Raw genomic sequence first — 13,963 nt, forward strand, 5'->3', positions numbered from 1 at the left:
TTCACTTGCAGTTCCAGATCAAGCTTGTCGCTGGGAGAACTCGAGGCAGGACTGGAAGGCAGGCCGCTTGGTATGCCGCTCAGCTACCTCCATCCGAGGACGCCCAGAGTCGGAGAGTTCAGCAGAACTCCCACAGTTCAGGACTGCTTCCTTGAAATGGCTCTGCCTAGAGGCTAGGTCCTCAGTTTCCAGTCAAGACAACTCCCAGACTGCCCAAGGGCTATCCTGATCTCTTCCCTGTTACATGGCTCTAGGTTGTACCCCGAGGCCAGTTGACCCGCACACTCCCCGGGACAAGCCTATTAAAGTCTCCTTCCTAGCAGCACAGACTAAGCCGTCTTCTGGAAGAGGAAGCTGCTTCAAAGAACTCACAAACCGCAGCAGATGTGTCACCAGCCATGTGTGGCAGCCACAGCCATAGAAACCATGTGGGAAGGAATGCTAGAGTTGGGCTAGGCAGACGAAGGTGACTTGTCTTCAGGGGACTGTATGAGCTTCCAGTTTAAATCAGGATTCTCAGCACTGGCAGGAGAGAAAATTGAGGGTGGGCTGGCAGTGTGGCTTAGGGGTAGAGTACTTGCCCCGATTCTTTTTTTTTTTTTTTGGTTCTTTTTTTCGGAGCTGGGGACCGAACCCAGGGCCTTGCGCTTCCTAGGCAAGCGCTTTACCACTGAGCCAAATCCCCAACCCCCACTTGCCCCGATTCTTGTTTTGTTTGAGACAAGGTCTCTCTACATGGTTGTCCATGAACTATGTAGACCAGGCTAGCCTCACTCAGTGATCCTCCTACCTGTTTTTTCCAAGTGCTGAGATGAAAGGCATGTATCATCAGGCCTGGTTTGCCGTAATTCTTGATACTCTGGGTTCAATCCCTAGCACCACTGAAGACAGGGAGGGAGGTTAGGAGGAAGAGAGGAGGGGTGCAAGAAGGTAGTGTTTTGTTTTTGGAGACAGAGTTTCTGTTATACCCTTTAACTGTCCAATAACTCACTCTGTAGACCAGGCTGGCCTAGAACTCAGAGAGCTACCTGTGGTGGATGATCTTTTTTTTTTTTTTTTTTTTTTTTTTTTTTTTTCGGTGTTGGGGACTGAACCCGGGGCCTTGCGCTTGCTAGGCCCAGCGCCTACCACTGAGCCAAATCCCCAACCCTAGCTAAATCCCCAACCCCTGTGGATGATCTTTAATTGTGTACATATGTACCTGACCGACTGAGGGCCAGAGATGTGGGGTCCCCTGGGGTTATAAGCAGTGGTGGACAGAATGTGGGTGCTAAGTATCAAACTTGTGCCCCCATCAAGAACAGATGTATTAACTGCTGAGCCATCTCACCGCAAGCTTGAGTTTTTGGTACGTGTCTTCCTATAGTGCAGGCTTGGCCTCAAACTCCTAATCTCCTGCCTTGACAGCGCTGGGACCACACTGGACCCTCTAGGCTACAGTTACGTTGCTGGGAATCCAACGTTGAGCATCATGCCTGCCGGGCAAGCACTGGGCAGCAGAGCTACTACGCTCTCAGCCTTTGTGTGCTTTTCACACAGGACCTTGCTGTTGAGCCCAGGCTGGCCTGGAACTCATGTCCCAGCCCCAGAACTGGAATTACTGATGTATCTGTGAAACTATGTAGCGGACAGACACACTGCATGGGTGCACTGAACTCAAGTAGCTGCCACCCTGTGGGAAGAAATCTTAAGAAAGGGGCTGTGGGGGGTTGGGGATTTAGCTCAGTGGTAGAGCGCTTGCCTAGGAAGCGCAAGGCCCTGGGTTCGATCCCCAGCTCCGAAAAAAAAAGAACCAAAAAAAAAAAAAAAGAAAGGGGCTGTGGGGCCTCCTGTGTGCGTTCTCCCCTGAAGACCTCAAAAAGTGCCACCTGTCCTGGGTGATATACAGGTCCCGCTTCATGACATTTTCATGTGTTCTTTGCATACATGCATGACACAGTGCACAGGTAAGAGTCAGAGAGCTTCTGGGAGTCTATTTTATCCTTCCCCTGTGTGGGTCCTGGAGACCACGCTCGCCTTGTCAGGCCTGGCACACGTGCCTTTACGGGCTGAGCCGCATTCCTGTCTAGACTAGTGTTTTGAGTCTGTACAGTGTGACGTTAAAGGAGGGTTGCCACCTAGTGGACACACTTAAACAGAACCTTTCAAAATCTTCAGACTAGGCTTTAAACTATTTTAAGACAAGGATTAGAACCTTTTTGCTTTCTTCCCCCAAAAATCTTTCTAGCTCCAAACCATTGGTGAGAAGGAAGACACATTCGGAATGACCAAGAACGCAAATTTTAGGGTTGACTCAACCTGGAATTTAACATCGCTTTTGTTATTTACTGTGTAGCTTCAGGCAGGCATCAGCTTTTCCTGTGCTACGTGAATTTGTACTCAGATCTTTACCAAATACGAGGAATCCTCAGGACGGAGCTGCAAAAGGTGTCTTACTGGAGTTTAGTGAAGGTGTGTGCCGGGTGGCAGTGGGGCCGCCGGGTTGCTAGTGTGTGTGTGTGTGTGTAAGGTGTGTGTGAATGCAGGTGTGTGTGGATGCAGGTGTGCCTCGTGGTCCAGCTGGGTGGCAGTGGCCGCTGGGTTGTTAGTGTGTGTGTGTGTGTGTGTAAGGTGTGTGTGGATGCAGGTGTGCCTCGTGGTCCAGCTGGTCAGAGGACAACCGTGGGAGTCAGCTTCTTCCTTCAGCTCTGCAGATGGAGCTCATGGGGTTAATGTTTTACTGAGTGGTTAAATTCATGTGTCTGTCTGTCTGTCTGTCCGAGACACATGGTCTCAACAGGCTCAAACTTTTCTTCAGATAGGGTTTTCTGTGTTGCCCTGGCTGTCCTAGAATGTGCTCTGTAGGCTGGCCTCATGCTCGGATCTGCCTCCTGGGTGCTGGGATTAAAGGTGTGAGGGAGTCATCTGGCTGGAGAGGTGGCTCAGCGGTTAAGAGCACTTGGCTGCTCTTCCAGAGGTCGAAGTTCAACTTCCAGCAACCACATGGCAGCTCACAACTGTCTTTAACTCCAGCCCTAGGGGATTCTGACATCCTCAGACAGACGCACAGGCAAAACACTAATGCTCATGAAATAATAAAAGTTTCACCACACCCGGCCTGGTCCTAAACTCTTGGTCCTCCTGCCTCAGCCCCTGGGTCTCAACTGAGATCCCAGATGTTCACCGCACCTGGCGCCACAGTGGGTTTAAAGTTTCAGTGCCAGTCATTGATGCTCATGTAACCTTAGCAAGCAAACACACGAGGTGTTCCACAGGAGCGGAGGCTGCTGCACCCCTCCCCTTCTTAGTGCACAGCAAACACTAGGGAAGCGGTACACACCTGCCCTCAGTGTATGCATGTAAAGTCACTTGACTGTAGTGATGACACATTATCTAATGTACAACCTGAAGACAGCAAATGACCATATATGCCGCCAATAATCCGGAGAAAAAGGACCCCAATCATGAACTGGCATTTGTAATGTCTATGGCTGCAGCAACTATACTAACGAAAGGTCAATTACCACAGTTACACAACCTCCAAGAATGAAAAAAGGAGGGCGCTCATAGACAGCGAAGTTAAATGTCCTGGATCTCTCTTACAGAATAGGCCCTAAGACTTGGGCAGTGCTAACCTCCAAAAGCCCGTGGATTCTTTGGCTTTAGAGTGAGACAAGACATCTTCCTTTGTAACATACGACTGGCTTAGACCCGCTATGCATTCAGACACAAAGACTTGCTGACCGACTCCTCAGCCCTCAGCCCTCAGGCCTTACTCGTTGGTGCTAACTTTGTGGCACCCAGAGCATCTTTTCCTGGGAATGTGTACGACATCCCAACTCACTGCTCATTCTAAGTCAGGATACATCTCTCCCATTCCACAAGCTAAGAAATGCCTATTCTTCACTTGTTGCTTAAAGTCATCACGAAATCCTTTAATGGCCCGGGAGGCTGTTTTACTGCAGGGTGCTGGTCTGGCACGTGCTACCTCATCGTAGAGGGCTAGGCTGCTATATGCAAGGTCTGAAGTTCAACCTTCAGCACTAAAAACAAAATGGAACAGATCTGAGAAGCCTTACATGTGGCTACACGGGCTATCCTAGTCTATGTTAGGCTGATGGACAGCCAGTTAAAATAAGGAATAGCCTTTGTGGTCCCACTAATGAACTCTCCTTGGGAGATCAATGGCAAACCAACCAGGTGACTGACCACTGTTACGATGTCCCAAGTCCCCCAGAACAGCAACTTTCCTGAGCACACGGTAGCTGGTTCTTCCTGAATCAGAGCACAAGTGCATCCCCCACTGTAAAGCACACCCAGACCCCGCTAGAATCGGCTGCACTTGACGGCTAACACTTCCTCAGTGAGCACCGTACACAGTGGCCACGGTGGGCTGGCATTCCTATGTCAAACATTGTATTTTGCATCTGGAAAACTTAGTCTTATCAAATGTTCTTTAATTTCATAGACAATATGAAACATACTGTGTAGGCACACAATAGTTTTGCAGTTTCCAAGTGAACACATTAGAATACAGAGGTTAAATGCTGCTGTACTGACCACAGCTGGAACTTCAGATAAAACTTTATATAAAACATACAATTCAATTATCAGCCAATTGAAAACTTTACTCTTCTCATAATATAAAAATGATACTTTGAGATACAAATTTTCTTTTACTAAACAAACTATATAAACATTTAAAATAATCATTTAAAACTCAACATTAGAATTTATAAAGATTCACTATAAAAATATATCGGCAGTCACTTCTTTTATAAAGGTACCGTAGGCTACACACAGCAGTCTCGATGTGAGATGGCCTCAGTAACTCTCTCAGGACCTGACAGACTACGGTAAGATGATTATAAAATCCCTCAGGAGAGCTTTGGTGTACATCTTCAGGTTATTTAAACATTTTAAGGGCGTTTGTAAACACTTCATTCTGTTAAAGCACAAAAGAATAATGATCTTCACCTGCATACAGGATTAGAGAATCAAAAAAAAATAAAAAAAAACCAATTTATTATGTTCTTAAGAAAAATCGCCCTTATCAGAGGAAGCAAAAACCAAACTATTAAACTGCCAAGCTTGCAGACAGTTCTCTTTCCATTCTGATAAAAAGTCACAAACCACCATCACCATAGAAGGATGTATGTCCACATCGTTCAGATCTTCACGAACCATCTAGTCCAACAAAACTAACTGAAAAACTCACTCAACACAGCCTGACAGTACGACACAGTCAGACACATAATTTACACACTTAGCAACGGTTTATGCATTCTTTTACATTTGTAATTTAAATTTATTGGCAGAAATACACACACGCACACGCACACATACACACACACACAGAAAGGCAAGTTTTAGGGAACAGAGATAAAGACTTAGCAGGCATTGACTGCTTCACTAATGTCACCTGCCAGTTTCGTTGCTGACTATTATTTTATTTCCATTTAAACTGCTGAAAGTCCGTTTCCTTGAGCATCTCTCCTTTGGGAGCTTCCAGCTGAGCCAGCAGCTTCCTGAAGGCCGTCTCCATTCACCCTCCATCTCATTGGCTGTGACAACCCAACAGAGTGGCTTCTTTGACCTTTGAATTAATACAATTCCACTAAAAAGAAATACACCTAATTTTTAAGCTTAAAAGTCCACGAAAATACTTTCTCTTTAAAGAATCAAACACTTTTATGAGAATAAAGGTCCTTCAGAGTCTTTAGCTCCTCTATTAGGGTTTTATTTTGGTTTTCCAGAACAGCAACGCGGTTCTCCAGGCACTTCACATACTCCTTCTTCTTCCGCCGGCACTCCCGGGCAGCTTCTCTACAAACAAGCGACAGAGCACGTCAGGAAAATGCCACATCCTTCAAGTGGATGGATGTTTCCCTCCTCACCCCCCCCCCCCAATTCCTGACTCTGTTTAGTGGATATCATCTTATTGTATAGCCTCAAATCTGCAATCCTCCTGCCTCATCCTCTTTCTCAATGCCGGGACTATAAACACATGCCACTACCTCTAACTCCTATTTAAAAAATTAAGGTATCACTGAAGAGGTTGGAGAAGAGAAAGGGCTCAGTGGTTAAGAGCACTTGCTGCTCTTGCAGTACCCATGTTAGGTGTAACTACGATTTAGGGGTAAGACGTTTCTGGCTTTCGTGGGTACTTGCACATACCCACACATAATTTACAAAGACATTTCCTTTAGACAAGGTTGGCCTAGACTCCCCTTACCTCAGCCTTGGCAGGACTCTCTGTGTGAGTTCTGTCAGCTCTGGACGGACACACTGGGTAAGGCCCCTCCTCCCCTGGCCAGCTCTCTGCCAGGCACAGGCAGCCACTGTTGTGCTCATCCAGTTAGCTTCCAATTAGTGCTTTGTCTAGACAAGTTCTTGCTCTGCCTCAGCATCTTGAGCGTGGCGACTACAGACACAGACGCAGCTCGTTCAGCACAGCCTTTGTCCTGTCCTAGAACCAACCCTCATCCTGTAGTCCAGGCTGCTCACGAGTAAGCTGTCTCCCCGCCACAGCCTTCCAAGTGCAAGGTGGCTGGTTGGTTCCCCACAACCTTTTTCTTTTCTTTTCCTGCTGTGTGTCAGCACTGGCAGTGCCCATGGAGGCCTAGAGATGGTGTTTCTTCCCTGGAACTGGAGGTACAGACGGTTGCCAGCCACCACTGTATACTGGGAACCAAACTTGGTCCTTTGAAAGGGCGGTCACTGGTCTTAACCACTGAGCCACCTCTCCAGCCCATCCCTGCCTTTTTCATAAGTATTTTCTGCAGGGCCACTGGACATACTCACTTAAAACCAACAGGCCCACAGCATCTCAGGATTCTAGGAAAGCACGGGAGGGAGCTTCACTCTCCCCATCCTTAGTAACTTTGTCCAATGGCTCAGGTTAGATTTTTCAGATGCATGCACAAAATCTGGCTAATTTCTTGTTTACTGACCACCTTCATGTTTCCTTCCTTCCGTCTAATTCTCCATTTATAGAAGTAAATCTAGACAGACACTGCATCTGCCTCTGTCTCTACTACAGTTCTCTTTATGTGAATTGCAAGCACTCCTCGTGGTCAACAGATTCTGTCCGTAACAGCAGGCTGTACAGGGGAAGTGTGTGGGGGTCTAACATGCGGGGAGACTGCGACCCTGTCACCCACAGTGACAGCTCTGACTCTGCTTAGGAAGCCTCACTGCTGGGAACACCCAGGAGATGCAGCTTTGTCTTCCTCGAATGCACGCGGTGCAGGGATGCAGCCTCGGGACTGCTTTGTAGCCGCCTACCTGGGCCCTGGCTCGTGCTCAAGGACGCCATCTTTATAATTTAATATAATTTAAGACCCCTCTGTGCATTATACATAGCCATCGCTTACTGAGTTTTATATTTTAGCAATCCACTAATTTGACATCTGATGCTTCTATAGCTTATACATTAACTTTCAAATTTTCTACAAAGTGAATTCCAGGACAGCCAGAACTACAGTGAGATTGCCTCAAAATGTACCAAAAAACAAAACAAAACTCTAAAGTACTAATTTCACTGAACGTTATCTTGTTTAGGAAATCTTTAGGACACCTTAAGGTTATGAAATTATGTATTTTTAAAGTTTTAAACTTCATCCTATACATAAAACATGTTTTTGACAGAGTCCAGCTGGACTGCAACTCACTCTGCCAACCACCCTGGCTTTAACCATCGGAGGCGCGCGCGCCGGCACTGCTCTGAAGCCTTCCTTCTTTTCTTGTCTTTCCGCGTGGGATCAGTCAGTCTCACTGCGTAACCCAGGCTGCCTCAGAGCAGCAATTCATGCTTCTACCTCCAAAGCTTGGGGTGTGACACCAGGGCTGGCCTTCAGGACACAAGGCAGGTAACTACATACTGACAGAAATAGCTGTATCTGTATCTGTATCTGTGCTTTGGACTGTGAAGCCTTGCTCTTCCCGTTAAGCAAAGCTGGGTAACTCAGGGCAAGTCTATGACCTCTCTAGAACTACGTTTCCTTAAGAAACTTCAGAGGGCCAACTCTCCAGAGACCGACTTACAGAAACTGTCAGAGCTGTCAAGTGCTTTCACCCAGGGGTCTGGGAACTGTGCAAGACACCGCCCAGTAAGAGGACTGATTTTAAGCATCCTTTTGAGTGTAGTGGCCCCATGAGATCAACCTGATGCAGTTCCCAGTATAGGCAGCTCCAAGACAAGACTGCTCCTTTTTCTTCAGCATAGAAACCTAGGTCAAGATAAGAAGTTCAGCTGGACAGGACGGCACACCTCTTACTCCCAGGCCTCAGGAGGCAGAGGCAGGCGGATTTAAGGGTTGCAGTTCGTTCATTCCTAACCTCATCAGTTTCTGCTTCCTTCCTATAGACTCACCATTCATTTTAAAGGACACCTTATATATTTCATCACCTTTAACACATTCGTAGCTGAGGTCATCTCGTGAGAAAGTCTCTTCTAGTAACTTCCTCTCTGTTGCTCTCTCTCATTGGAGACAGTGTCTCTGTGACCCAGGCTGGCTTCAAATCCCCTTCAACTTCTCACCTCCACCTCCTGTTTTTATGTGGCACAGGGGAGCAAACCAAGGGCTTTGTCCATGTGGGACAAGCACTTAATTTTGTAAGTTTCTTGGGGTTTCTAGATACAAGATTATATCAATTTCCTTCTATTTACACAATGTACTTCAGTTGCTCTCTGCCTGTTTACCAAACTCCTTCATAGGGACGGAAGTAAATACTGCGTGTGCTGTATCCACATGACTCGCTTATACTAATCTCTATTGCTTTAAAAACATTACCTTTAGTCTAGCTTTCTTTGTGTGTAGCTAAAACCTCAGTCACACTGTAATCTTTATACCTGACCTTTTGTTGTCGTTTCCTGGTTTCCTGGTACCTCCTCTTTTTCTCGAGTACAGTACATTCTCAAAGAACCAACAAGTTTCTCTGCCTGAGGTGTATGCATTAGAGACTGTAGCAAGGCTTAAATGTGATCATGGGAAGAGGATGTGGCTCAATTGGTAAAGTGCTTGTCTAGCGTACGAAGCCCTGGGCCGGACCTGGTATCTAGAACTCAGGAAGTGGAAGCGAGATCAGAGTCTGCGAAGTCCTTGGTGACACAGCCAGCTCCAGGCCAGCTATGGAGTTCCTGGGCCACCCAGACAACAGGATGTGTTTAAGGAGACAGTAAATGTTCTACGAGGATTGTCGAAGTAAAACATTTTCTTTAAATTTTAACTTTGTGTGTGGGAAGACACAATCTGTTACAGCACACACACGGAGGTTAAGGGCTGGGTCTTCTCCTTCCACTCTACATGGTTCCAAGAACTGAAGCCAGGCTCCAGCTAAGGTCCAATCGGTACCTGATGAGTCACGCTGGCCTGTGTGACCTTGAGTTGTTACTCTTCCTGTCTGACTCTCTTCTTTGGTCATTAAGATGTATAGGGAGGGAACCAGGCCTCTCAAAACCCTCGAATAGCCTCTATGTGCTTAAGAGAAGGGGGAAAGGAGGTTCTTTCAGTGGAGCTAGAAATGATTGACAGCTACGACAAGCCAGAGCAAGACCTTCCCGTCAGTCAGTGATCTGACCCAAACGAGAGGAGGGCAGCTACGTCACCGCACAGGTCAGAAGATGAAGCAGTCATGGAAGTTTCTGTGATCTGACCAGATCAAAACAGCCACAAGGTTCCTTTACTCCAGGGTCTACTCTAGAGTAAGACTCCAACACTCTTCAATTGGAAGGGTAGCTCATGCAGGAAGAAGCCATTTCTATGCATAAAGTCTAACAGAAGGGCAGGGGCCGTGGTGGCAAGGTAAGAAAGCACATTCTGCTCAGCTCACAACCACCCGCTCTCACCCCAGTTAGGGTCTGGTGCCCCATCCAGCGACACAGCAGAAAACCAAGATGAAGACGAAGAGGCAAGTAGGGCTAGCGCTGCTCAGCAGGTGACCACACTTGCTCTTCCTGGGGCCTCAGTTTGATTTCCAGCACCCACGGCAGCATAGATGTTAACTCCAGTCCACAGGGATCCAATGCCCTCTTCTGATCTCTGTGGCCTCCAGACAGGTATGTAGTGAACAAACATACAAGCAGGCAAAATAAATGAAAAACCCCGCAAAATAAACCCAAAACACTGGCTGCTCTTGCAGAGTTCAGGTTCAATTTCCAGCACCTACATGGTGGCCACAACCATCTCTTAAGTTTCGGTTCCGGGGTTGGGGATTTAGCTCAGTGGTAGAGCGCTTGCCTAGCGAGCGCAAGGCCCTGGGTTCGGTCCCCAGCTCCGAAAAAAGAAAAAAAAAAGTTTTGGTTCCAGGGGACCTGACATCCTCTTCTGGTCTTGTTGGGCACTAGGCACACATGGGGCACAGGCACGCATTCGCATATTTTTCTAAAAGAATTCAGCTCCCAGCACTATGTGAGGCATCCACAGCCACCTCTACCTCCAGCGTCTGACGGCAGGAGCACCAGCACCCACGTGCCACCCCCTCCACACACAGAAACTGTGTGAAATGCTACAGCAAGTCACCTACAGATGCTGGTGAGGAGATGACTGAAAGGAGGCTACAGACTGCAGTGTAGATAAAACAGCACTCAGTTAAGACATGGCCCCGGACTTCCACAGCTAAAGAGAGATCAACACCAAGCTCCAAAATGCCCTCCTGTGCAGGCACTCTCAGAGGCCCGAGGAGGACGTTTCCTCTGGAACAGGGTTATATCCACCCAATATGGATGCTGGGCACTAAAGCTGGGTCCTCTACACCAACACAGTATGCGGCTGGGTTGGTGGCACACACCGATCTCTCAGTCTGGGGAAACAGAGACAGGCAGCAGACCTTTATGAGTTCTAGGACGGCTAGAGCTACATAGTGAGACCATGATTCAAAATACCAAAATAAACCCCAAACCCCCAGGCCTGTGCTCCTCACTGAGCGGTCTCTCCAGCTCCCAATGCCATCTTTTGGTAAATTTAAAAGTCCAGCAGACAAGTCATTTCATTTGCCTAAGTAAACAAAACAGTTTCTTGAGCGGGGCTCCACTGGTGACGATGGTGTGAACTGACTGTGGACTTACTGTCCCAGGGAAAGCGCTACCGACCAGCGCAGGGTGTGCAGAGCAACTGCAGTGGATACAGTGTCCTTCATGAGGCAAAGGTCAGCAAACAGCAGTGTGGTGGAGGGCAGCCATTAACACCCAGGGGAGCTGCTACAGCTTAGGCTCAAGTGACGGCTGGGGCTGTCAGCTTTGTCCATCATAGCACATGTCAGCGACTCAGCACGGCTTGTATGTGCTGGGCCTGCCCTTTGCCTGGCTTGCTGTGCCCCGGTTCTGGAAGCACACACTAGAATCTCTAGGGCACGCCTGTGTCACTGCCATTTCACTGTGAACCCAACAAAAAGATGGTGTTGTCTGAAAAGCTTTGCTAGCAATGCTATTTCAATTTTAAAAGTAATCCATTTATTTTTATGTATACAGAGCCCTTATATATGTATATATGCCTTCATGAATGTATGCCACATGCATGCACTGTCCAGGGAGGACACATTTGCTGTAAGATCCCCTACAAATGCAGTCACAGGCGGCTGTCAGCTGCCATGTGGTGCTGGGATTGAATCTTGGGTCCTCTGCAAAGCCAGCCAGTGCGCTATTTAATCACGGAACCATCTCCTCTCTCCAGCCACTCGGCAGTGCTCTCGTTTCAAAGGATATGGTAAGACTGAAGAACTCTACATAAGCCATTTCATGCGGAGACTGAACAATGACGTCACTGACCCACTGGGACCAACAACACTCCTGCATCCACTGGACATAACCTACCACACAGTGAACCGAAGCTGACGCAAGCCTCCTTCCTGTTATCTAATGAGGTGATTGACGCGTGACTTTTTTAAGATGCGCAGAAACCTTACCTGTTTTTCATCAGCCGTATTTCTCTTTTGAGTTGGGGGTCATCTGTCTTTGTTGTCTGAGATGTAAGGGTAACAGGAGAAGTCATCACCATGGTCTGTGGAAGTGACGTGGCAGATGGTGTGGTACGGATCTGGTAGGTCTGCATATCTCCTGATGCAGCTGCAGAGCCAAAAGTGAAGTGAGTTACTCACGAAGGCCCCAGGAAGGCCCGGGCCCACTTGTAGAGCAGCACTTACTCTGCACCACCACCTGGTTGCTCGGGACGAGTATCTGCTGTCCGTCAGAGGTCTGCGCGTACTGGAGGATCGCCCCTTGCTGAGCACTGCTTGAATTTGTCATGGTCAATGTCTGCAGGGCCTGTACTCCATCCGGGCCTGGACTGGCCAACTGTAAGGCTCCGTTTGGGGCAATGGCAACTTTAACCAGAGAGAGAGAGAGAAAGAGAAAGCAGTCAGACGGCTACACAATACACTAATTCAAAGAAGGACATAAAACAAACATTTAAAAAATAGGTTTGAGGGGATTTAGCTCAGTGGTAGAGCGCTTGCCTAGCATGCGCAAGGCCCTGGGTTCGGTCCCCAGCTCCGAAAAAAAAGAAAAAAAAAAAAAAAAAATAGGTTTGAGTGCAGATTAAATCACTGACCACTCTGGGTAAACTAGAAAAAAGACAAACAAAAAACTGGAATAAAATAGCAATGTCTTTACACAACATTACAGTTCAGACACGCTACCTACCCAGGATTTAGTCTAAAGCTGCGTACTACAGAATGAACCATAATCCGGAGTCCAGGGGCACTTTATGTTAATTGCTGATGTTGCCACAGAATTCTTGGGCAATAATGACTAATAATAATGACTTGTATCTAATGACTAAGGTTTTTTATAAATTATTTCATACAATATCTCATGTAGCCCGAGACTCTCTCTATAGCCAATAAACATTTTACTTTTTATCTGAATCTGGGCATAGTGATACACCTGTAATCCCAGCACTTAGGAGACACAGAGAGTAGGATCATGAGTTCAAGACCACCATATACTAGCACAGGAATAAAAAAAAAAATAAAGAAGAATTTAATATTGCGGGGTTTGAGCGGCACAATGGTGGCACAAGCCCTCAATCTCAGGACTTGGGAGGCACAGGCAGGTGATCCAGGACAGCCAGGGCTACACAGAGAAACCCTTTTGAAAGAAATCAAAACCAAACAAAAAGATAAACAATGTATTATTCATTTACCACCTAATAAAAATAAAATCATCAGAAAGCTGCTTATGGAGCACAGTACCAGACGTCAGACACTTACACCTATGTGCTCTCTTAAATGACACACCTGAGAGGCAGGATCAAATGGACACCCTATTAAATCTCCATCAGAAGTCAATGGCTCATGTCTGTGCCTTTTTACATCAACACTGTGTTTCCCCTTTCATACTTTGGCTACCAAGAAGCCAAAACAAAGCTGCCTATGTACTGGAGGGGTTATTACTGAAAATGACTTTCCAGGAGCTCAACTACTCAACCCTACCCCACGTATAGACTCACACACCTTAGTACCCCGTAGAGACAGAGTATCTTGTGTACTGTATGGATGCATCATCTGTCAATTAAAAAAAAATAAACAAAAACCCAGAAAAAACAAAACAAAAAACCCCCCAAACTATGGCCTATAGGAAAGGGTAGACTAGAAAGTGGGACATCTGTAAGCAGAAAGAAGTCTGGGATCCAGCCGGTGGGAGGTCCAGCAGGGACCGTGTGAGAAGGCAGCTGCCTGGTGCCTGAGCACAGGTAATGAGCCACGGAGCAGAATGGAGGGTAGGACAAATGTGTTCTATAATTTGTTATGATATAGGCAGAAGAGCCTAGCTATATGGCCAAAGTATTTGTAAATATATTTTGAGTCTGAGTCTTATTTCTGGGAGTCTGGGTGTGGGAAGAAGACCCATAGTACCTGACTTCAGAACAGCCAATATTTTAGCAGGTTTCTTTTGAAATTATATATGTGATACAAGTATCATTTTCTCTCAAAAATATCTAAGCAGAAAGTCTTATTCCTAACGTACTTACTGCAGGATGGAGGC

General features: G+C 46.9%; 1 protein-coding gene across 3 annotated transcripts in view; it reads right to left on the reverse strand.

The window, feature by feature from the left end:
• Positions 1-4,415: 4,415 nt before the first annotated feature.
• Positions 4,416-13,963, reverse strand: part of Atf1 (activating transcription factor 1) — a 42,515-nt gene continuing 32,967 nt past the window's right edge. For all 3 annotated transcript variants that reach the window (XM_032885317.1, XM_032885318.1, XM_032885316.1), the window contains 3 exons: positions 12,121-12,300; positions 11,884-12,043; positions 4,416-5,805 (listed from right to left, as the gene is read on the reverse strand). In XM_032885317.1, the coding sequence (XP_032741208.1) occupies positions 5,661-5,805; positions 11,884-12,043; positions 12,121-12,300 (485 nt within the window). In that variant the 3' untranslated portion in view covers positions 4,416-5,660. The remainder of the gene's footprint in view (positions 5,806-11,883; positions 12,044-12,120; positions 12,301-13,963) is intronic.

Source organism: Rattus rattus, chromosome 1, assembly GCF_011064425.1.
Source record: "Rattus rattus isolate New Zealand chromosome 1, Rrattus_CSIRO_v1, whole genome shotgun sequence".
Classification (NCBI taxonomy): Eukaryota; Metazoa; Chordata; class Mammalia; order Rodentia; family Muridae; genus Rattus; species Rattus rattus.